Source organism: Rhinolophus ferrumequinum, chromosome 16 (assembly GCF_004115265.2).
Source record: "Rhinolophus ferrumequinum isolate MPI-CBG mRhiFer1 chromosome 16, mRhiFer1_v1.p, whole genome shotgun sequence".
Classification (NCBI taxonomy): domain Eukaryota; kingdom Metazoa; phylum Chordata; class Mammalia; order Chiroptera; family Rhinolophidae; genus Rhinolophus; species Rhinolophus ferrumequinum.
In genome coordinates this window covers 24,122,301-24,131,119 of record NC_046299.1, presented here as the reverse complement: position 1 = coordinate 24,131,119, position 8,819 = coordinate 24,122,301, and the positions used below count along the sequence as shown (strand labels likewise).

The window sequence follows — 8,819 nt, the reverse complement described above, 5'->3', positions numbered from 1 at the left end:
AAAAGAGGACTCAGAAAACAATTATTGGGAGATGACTGAGGAAACCAAATCAAAGCAGCTTTATTGCACATAAGTACATCAGTGCTTCAAATGCAGCATCCAACCAGAAAGTGAAGGCAGCCCTGAGACGTGTGGGGGTTGAGGGGGAGAAGGGCCTCCAACCCTTGAGGAGCAATGCTAGAACAGAGTCTTTCAGTGATATGGTTCCTATTCCAGAACTGGGCTTATACTCACAGAATGAATGGTCTAGGGCCTTGGGCCAGGGCTCAGACAGGTCAAGTCAGGGACCGTTCCCCACAGGCAGTCGTTCCTCTGCTCCTATGTCATAGGCTAAGAAGCTCCCAGCAAAAGGAAGTGCACCCCTTCCACCTTCCCCTAACCTCACCCACCCTTACTAATGCTGGTAGATGAGAAGTTCCCTTTGCTAAGGGCCAAAGCTCGTTCTCTTGGTTCTGCTCAGTACCCACCCCTCATGTCCATGACTTGTTCAAAGGATGAACAGTCAACTCTACCCCAGCCTCTGGCACTCAGAGAAATATGGACCTGGGAGTGCGAAGTCAGAGGCAAGGAGAAGGTAAGGTCAGGCTCACAACCCACCGAAGGGGAAAAACAACGACCCCCAGGCTGGGTACAGCAGAGGTAGACTTGGCAGTAATGATCCTGCTCACCCTCTCAGAAGCCACTTAAATAGAATATCCTTGGGGGAGAATTCACACTGCCCCAGGTCCTGTGGGAGTACAGTATTAGGGAACGTACAGAACTGTCTCTGTGCTCGGCCTCAGAGGCCGAGTGAGTCTTGGGCAGATCCTAGGTGGCCAGGCACATAGGGGTAGAAAGCAGGCACTCTGCTGGTTTGGAGCCAAGCCTATGGCATCATATGCCTGGCAGCAGGAAAGAGGGTTGGGAAAAACAAACAGAATCTGTTCCAAAGTTCCCTTTTCTGCAGGGATGAGTTAAGTAACAGCAGAAACAGCCTCCTGGTAAGAGAGGCTGCCTGGCTTACACATGCAGCTTATGAGCAATGGTGAGAACAGCCTTCAGGACAGGCATGAAGCTGGAGACCTCGCTGAAGCGGCTGCAGCTCACCACCTGGGCATGCACTGCAAGGCCCTGCTCAAAGCTTCCTGAGTCCACACATCGGGCAACCTCGTGGAGCCCAGCCAGGACATGAGGCGAGAGCTGTGGAGGGATTGGCCCTTAGGTTAGTGAGCCCAACCCAGCCCCTACCCTGGCAGCATGAAGGGATCAGACAGGACTTAAGTTCTGGAGCCTAGTCCAGGCAAGGTGGATGTATTCTGTGGGGAACCCAGTTCAGGGAGACCTAAGAGGAGGGGACTCTGGGCTCCCTTTGGCCATGGGTGATGGTGAAAGGGCAGGAGGCAGAGAAGTACCACTAAGTGTACCTACTGTCCCTTCGCAGACCTTCTCATATAGACATTCTAGACGGTGGGCTGCCTCATCCAGCTTCCGTTTTGTCTTCTGCAAGGAGGGAAATGGATTCTGACTGCAGCCCCTAAGCCTAACATTACACAGGACTATAAAGAATCACAGTAGATTAGAGCTAGAATGGCTTAACGCTACTTCTTTCATTTCACAGAAGAAGAAATGGAGGCCTGAAGAGGGTAAGTGACTTGCGCAAGCTGACACAGCCAGTGAATGAATGGCAGGTTTCCTTACTCCTGACTTCACCCTCCTACCAGTATTCCCAGCTGCCTTTCCAAGAGTTAAGTCTCCATGCTGCTGGGTCCTGCTACCAAGGAGCTAGACTTCAAACCAGACCAGTTCCCCCGCCCCCATGCTCCCCCACCCTGCCCAGGATGGACAGCAAATAAGTATAAGACACAGACAGTACGTCCAGGGACAGGGAGGAAAGAGTCACACAAAGAAGTGATCTCCAGCTAAGGGATCCCAGAATCAGCTATGGGATGTGAGGAGGTTCAGACTTACTAAGTCAGTGGCAGACTGGGAGCAGCGTTGTAGAAGCGCCTCAAAGCTGGTCTTCAAGGACTGATGCTCTGGAGGCAGCTCCTTTCTGTCCACCTTCTCTGGTGGCCGTTGCTGAGGGAGGAGCAGGAAGAAAGGATAAACAGGCAAACTGTCCTTCTCAGAGTTTCCCGAAGGACCAGTCCTCAGTGACTCAGAGTCATACTGCTCCCACTAGAGCAGAGCAGAGTTGGGGAGGGGGCGCCCTCTGCAATAAGGACATTTGGTATCTGCCCTCTCCCCGTTCCCAGCTCAGAGTCTGCCTCCTCCTTGAGGAAGAAGGCCCATCTATGAGGCTCCCAGCTTTTCTATACCCAAGGAGGGCTGGAAGGGTTCCCAGGGGAGGGGAACACACTGTTCCTGTCACCTGCAGGCTGAGTTCTCCTGGGGCTCCAGGGGGAGCATGACCAACACCAGGGACATCGGGCTGTGAGAAAAGGACCCCTCGTGACTCCAAGGTGAGGCTCATAACTGGAGCAGTAATTGGTGCCGGGGTCATAAATGTCTCTGGCAACTAAAGAGAAAGAGAGGCACATAAGTCTAAGCTGAGAGACTCCCTAGGCCCTGGTTTGAGAGAGTGGCAGAAATTATGACTGAACAGGGGACAGAATAGTGAGTGGGGTACTAGGAAGTGGGAAAACTGGTGTATGTATATAAGAAGGAAAGAGGAGGGGGCAGAAGGGAGAAGAGTGAGTGGGAAAAGAGAGGGCAGAGTGCATGCCTGAGAATGAGAAGGACTGGGCTTAATTCTGTAAGGAACTAGAATGTGGGTCATTGGTGAATGTATGGGGGGCAGGTGGGAGGTGTACTGACCTTTCTCCTCTGAAGGTTTGCTCTGGGAGCTGGATCAGTTTTCAAGGAACCTTGAGTTCCTATGCAGTATAAAGATAGAGGTGTTTAGGGGCATGGGCAGGAACACTGGAAATTTTTAGTCTGAAAGCCATCGACATTATTTTTGTTGGAGTCCACCACATCTCCCTCTGCGGACCCGCCATACTTTCAGTTGACATTCTCCAATCCATCGGGCCCCAGTTCATTGTCTTGAAGAAGAGACTCCCAAGGTGGTAGTGGGGAGGTGGGGGAGAGGGAGGCAATGACCCAAAAGAGGGAAGCCATGGAAGAAAGTCTGACCTGGATGAGGAGTCAAGATGCCAGTGGTTGGGAGGGCACCAGAGCATGGAACACCTGGTCCTCCTGGAGGGTGTGCCATAGGGAAGCTGATAGGAGGGGCTGGGGGCTGGGAGCTCACAGGACCGAGACCTGGTGGGCTCATAGGAAGCAAAGGGAGCAGTCCAGCAGTCTCAGGCAGGGAGGCGGAGCCAGGCTGCATGATGTCTGAGGGTGCCATGGGTGGAAAGGGACCAGGAAGAGGCCATGTTCCAGAGAATCCCATGGGATTAGGAGCTTGCACTCTTTGCCCTTTTAACAGCTGTGGCTGAGAGAAAGCTGAAGTGGAACAGAAACAGATCATTGCCACCAAATTTCAATTTGGGAGAGACTCAGAGCACATGAGGAAGGAATAAGGCAATGGTAATAATTTTTTAAAACCTAATAATAAACGGTTAATACATGTGTATGGAGATCTACCGTTTACAAAGTACTTTTAACTATACTTCTTATTTGACCCTCAAAACAATCCTGTGGGGTTGAAATGACCAACATAACAACTACTCTTACTTTTCAAAAGAAACAGAGTGGCTAAGTATATTGCCTACAGGTACAAAGCCAGTAAGTGGTAGTACTGGGAATTCTAACTTCAAATTCCAAGCTCCTCTACTACACAGACACACCACCTCCCAAATTCACGCTGGCAATGCCAATTGTTTTCCTCCATGCTTTGCCCAGACAGATCACTCACTCACTCACCAGGCCTTACCCCAGGGCCCAGAGGCAAAGGCTGGGTTACCTGGGGCCCAGGTACCCTGTAGTCTCCTATATTCTGCATTCTGGAGCCTTCATAAGGGCGAGGATGGGAAGGTGTCAAGGGCATCACTAGTGATGACTGAGGTGTGAACATCCTTGGCCTTGTAGATGGAGTCTGAACCTGTGAAGAGAAAAAAGGGTTAGCACTTAGAAAGGAGAAAAGAAAAAGCTAAGTAACTGAAAATGGAAAAACAATAGAAAAAAATGAAACAAAAACTGGTTCTTCCAAAAAAAAAAAATCAACAAAATTGATAGGTCTATAAAAACTGACAAAGATAAAGACAGAAGACACAAGTCATCAAGATCAGTGATGAAACAGAATATTACAACAGACCGTGCAGCCATTAAAAGAATATTACAGAAATATTACAAAGTAATTTTACATTCATGAATTTGACAACTTAGAAAAAAATGGGCCAACTCTTCAAGAAATACAAACTACTAAAACTCAGCCAAAATTAAATAGATAAATAGGCCTATAACTATTAAAAGAATTAAATTTTTAATTAAAAAGCTCCCCCAAAAATAAATCCCTAGGCCTAGGTAGTGTCACTGGAGAATTTTAACCAAACATAAAGAATTAACACAAAATTTACACAATCTCTTCCAGAAAATAGAAAATATATTTCCTAACTCATTTTACAAGTTCAGTACTACCCTGATACCAACACTAGACAAAGACAGCACAAAATAAAACTACAGACCAATATTTCTTATGAACTTTGACACAAAAATCCTCAGCAAAATTTTAGCAAATCAAATCCAACAATGTATATTAAAAAATAATATACTATAACCAAGTGGGATTTATTCCTGGTCATGCAAGGCTGGTTCAATGTATTTAAAAATCAATCAATGTAATCCACCATAACAACAGACTAAAGAATAAAAATTATTATATAAAAATAATGCAGAAAAACATTTGACAAAATTCAACACTGATTCATGATTCAGTATGCCAGGAATAGAGGGAAAGTTCCTCAGACTTAAAAAGAATATATTCAAAAAACCTACAGCTAACATCATACTTAATAGTAAAAGATTGAATATTTTCCTTTTAAGATTGGAAACAAGGCAAGGATGTTCATTCGCACCATTCTTATTTTAGTACTACAATAAGGCAAGAGAAAGAAATTAAAGGCATACAGATTAGGGGGGGAAAAGATATAAAATTGTCTCTATTTGCAGACAATGTGACAGTCTACATAGAAAATCCCAAGGAATCCACCAAAACAAAACAAAACTAAAACAAAAGAACCCCAGCTCCTAGAACTAATAAATCAGTTCAGGAAACTTGTTATTGAACATTGGAAAGTCACAGAATACAAGATTAACACACACAAAAGCAATTCCATTTGTATATACTGACAATGAACAAGTGGACACCAAAATTAAAAATGCAATACCATTCGATTTTAATTGCTCAAGATAAAATTAAATACTTAGGTTTGAACTGAACAAAACATGTCAGGATCTGTATGATGAAAATTACAAAATGCTAATGGAGATAGCATTGAAGAGACATACCATGTTCATGGATGGAAAGACAACAGAGCAAAGATGTCAATTCTCCTTACATTATTCTATAGTTTTAATGCAATTCCTGTAAAAATTTTAGCAAGTTTCTTTGTAGACAAAGAGAAGCTTATTCTAAAATTTATGTGAGGGCAAGGTCCTAGAATACTCAAAGTAATTTTGAAAATGAAAAGTAAAATGGAGCAATTACTCTTTCTCATATCAAGACCTACTATATAGAAGTAGTAATCAAGAAGGAGTGGTACTGGCAGAGGGACAGACACATAGACCAGTGGAACTTAATAGAGAACTGAGAAATAAATCCATAGAATATGCCCAATTAATTTTTGACAAAGAAGCAAAATCAATTCAATGGAGGAGGGACAGCCTTTTCAGTAGATGATTCTGGACATCCACTGGCAAGAAAATGAAGCTTGACCTAAAATAAACTTCACACCTTATACAAAAATTAACTCAAAGCGGAACATGGACTTAAAACATAAAACTGTAAAACTTTTAGAAAGAACATAGGAGAAAATTTGGGGAACCTTGGACTAGACACAAAAAGCAAGATCCATAGAAGGAAAACTATAAAATGGACCCTATAAAATTAAAATTGTTTTGCTTTGTGAAGCACCCTGTTAAAAACCTGAAAAGACAAATTCTTATGTAGTTACACACGCACACATGTACATGTAAAACTGGTGAAATCTGAAATCTGACTCTGGATTGTACCAATGTCAATTTCTTAATTTTGATATTGCGCGGTGGTTGTGTGGAATGTTGGCACGGTGTAGGGGTGGGTTGGGATGCATGAGACTTCCCAGTACATTTTCTACTTCCTGTGATTCTATAATTATTCCAAAATTGAAAAGACAGAGGGAGAGGGAAAGGGAGAAGAGGAGAGAGGAGGGAGAGCGAAGGAGGGAGAGGGAAGAAAGAAAATTAGGGTTAGAATTGAAGGTGGGACAGGATGAATCAAACATCAGAGCTTCTGCCTGACACCTCTGTTTACAATCTCGTTAGATTTCATTCCCCAGCTCCTCTGGTAAGGCCCTGGTTATCATAAGTTAACAGCACCCTATCCATCTGGGCACTGTGGCCAGGAACCTAGGGGCCAATCCCCCCACTTCACACACTCCTCTAAACCATTACTCATTTCTATCAATTCTACTTACTAAATATCTCAAGTCGAACCTTACGGTCCAGCTTTAGGTCAATTTATGTCCTCATCATCTCTTGCTATAGCCTCCTAACTGCCTGCAGCCTTGCGCTTCCTAAACACATAGCTAGTCATTCCCTTGCGTAAGACCGTTCAATAGCTCCTGACTGCTATCAATTTCAAGGTCAGATCCAAGCTCTTCAGCTCAGAATGCCAGGTCCTTCCTGTTAGAACTCCCACCTGTTACCCCAGCTTCATCTAAGCCCACTCCACTGCCACAAATACCTGTTTTGCATCCCCATTAAAATATTAGTAGTTCCTCGAATGGGCTTTGCTTACTCTCCCTTCAATGCTTTTGTACATGCTGTTCCCTGTGCCTGAAGCAGCCTTCACCTACCCTTTCCGTTGCCTAAATAATTTTTAATCTTCAAGACTGAGATCAAACATCACATTCACTCTGAAATATTCCCTAAACTTCCCCAACCCCCAAGAGGAAACTGCTTTCTTCTGTGTGATTCTGTAGCACCTTATCATACCCCAATCATTTACTGTAGTTTTTTTTTTACACATCTATATTTCCACTAGACTATGAGCTAATTAAGGACAAGGCTCATGGTTTGTGCACCTTTTTGTTCTAAGAGTCAAGCAGTTGTTCAATAAACAGTTATTAGAAAAGTAACTGCATCTATGCGCTATGAAGTCAGGAATTTTCATCACTAATATGTTCCAAGGGACTAGAGCCATGCCTGGCACTTGGTAGATACTTAGTATTTTTTTTTTTTTGAAAGGATGAACAAATCAATGAACAAACAAGGTCTTACCTGGTGAGAAGGCTGGAATCCCAATCTGCGAGATGATGTCTCTTTCGAACGGGGGGTAGCTCCCACCATGACTCGTGGAAAGGGGAAAGGAGGAGACTGCTGGCCCAAGACACCAGCTCCCTGAGCATGAAAAAGCCTGTCCCTCAGTTGCTGGATTGGTGGCTACAAAAGTTATAATAATGAAGAACTGTGTTAAGTAAAATTAAAACAAGCAAACATCCTCTCTCACAAAGCCCGGCCCCATATAGCATTCAAACCTCAGCTGACCCTCTATACTCGAGCTACCTTAGATGACCCAAAGCCTCCTAATGCCAGCCAAGCCTCCTTCCTCGCTATTCTTTCTGCCTAGGTCACCCTATGTCTTCTGGTAAGCTACTTCCCTTTGAAGGTCCAGCTCAACAACTTGAACCACTGAGAAGCCTGCCTTGACTTCTGCAGGTAAAACCAGCCCTTTCCCTGGAGCCCCAGGCGCTTAGGATAAGTTATTGCCATCTGATTTTCCCCGAGAGATTGTGAGCTTCCTGAGGGACTAGATCTTATTTATCCCAGGAGCGTCAGCATTTAGCATGGTGCCTGGGACACAGAAGTGCTCAGCCAGTGTTAAATGATAGAATAAAATGGTTCATTCTTTCCACATGGCCCCACTCACCTGAGCACAGTCACTGGGTAGGTAGCTCATGGCAGTGGCCAGGCTGCCCTGGGCAGCCAGGAGGTTGGCATACTGAGTGACCCTGTAGGTTGTGGCAGGGCCTGGGCTCACCCCATCAGAACCCCGCAGTAGCTCCAAGCCCCTGTTGAGAACCATCACCTTCTCCATCAGGTCCTAGAGGAACAAGGATGAGGGCACATTCCTTCCAAGCACATTCTGCTCTCTAAGCCCAGACAGCTCACCCAGGGACTTCCCACTATGGGCAGAAGTGCACCTGGCCAGGGCCAGGTGAAGACAGTGGGTGATGATATATAAGAGACGTGACAGTTGAAGGGCCACTTGGCCTCACCACCTAAGCTGTTAGCACTGGGCTCAACTGGGGCCATCTGGGTCTTAGATTCTCGTACATCTCTGCCTCTTTTTTGCTTTCTTTACCCTTTTTGCTAGTACATCGGCCATTTCAGACTCATTTATACGATTTTTTCACGTGTGACTGCCTCCCCGTGAGTCTGTGCCCCACCCCCACTTTCTCTGATCTCCCACAGAGTGTCTGCTACAATTTAGGTCCACAGAATTTTTCTTAGCAGTTAACAGAAGACCCAGGCTCACAATTACTCAAATATAGAATAAACATGTATAACCGAATCTGCAAAGGGAAAACATCACAAGGTTAACACCTAAGTAGCTGCTGACTGAGGAGGGAAGGAGGTGATAGCTCATCCTTGGGAGAAGGGCCCAGATGATAAGGACCTTCCTCTCCTCCCTA

At 45.1% G+C, this 8,819-nt stretch overlaps 1 protein-coding gene across 6 annotated transcripts in view; it reads right to left on the bottom strand.

The window, feature by feature from the left end:
* Positions 1–36: 36 nt before the first annotated feature.
* Positions 37–8,819, bottom strand: part of SEC31B (SEC31 homolog B, COPII coat complex component) — a 29,463-nt gene continuing 20,680 nt past the window's right edge. For all 6 annotated transcript variants that reach the window (XM_033130798.1, XM_033130802.1, XM_033130799.1 and 3 more), the window contains 9 exons: positions 8,054–8,227; positions 7,405–7,566; positions 3,850–4,027; positions 3,115–3,429; positions 2,797–2,855; positions 2,351–2,497; positions 1,948–2,058; positions 1,408–1,479; positions 37–1,179 (listed from right to left, as the gene is read on the bottom strand). In XM_033130798.1, coding sequence (XP_032986689.1) covers positions 1,000–1,179; positions 1,408–1,479; positions 1,948–2,058; positions 2,351–2,497; positions 2,797–2,855; positions 3,115–3,429; positions 3,850–4,027; positions 7,405–7,566; positions 8,054–8,227 — 1,398 coding nt within the window. In that variant the 3' untranslated portion in view covers positions 37–999. The remainder of the gene's footprint in view (positions 1,180–1,407; positions 1,480–1,947; positions 2,059–2,350; positions 2,498–2,796; positions 2,856–3,114; positions 3,430–3,849; positions 4,028–7,404; positions 7,567–8,053; positions 8,228–8,819) is intronic.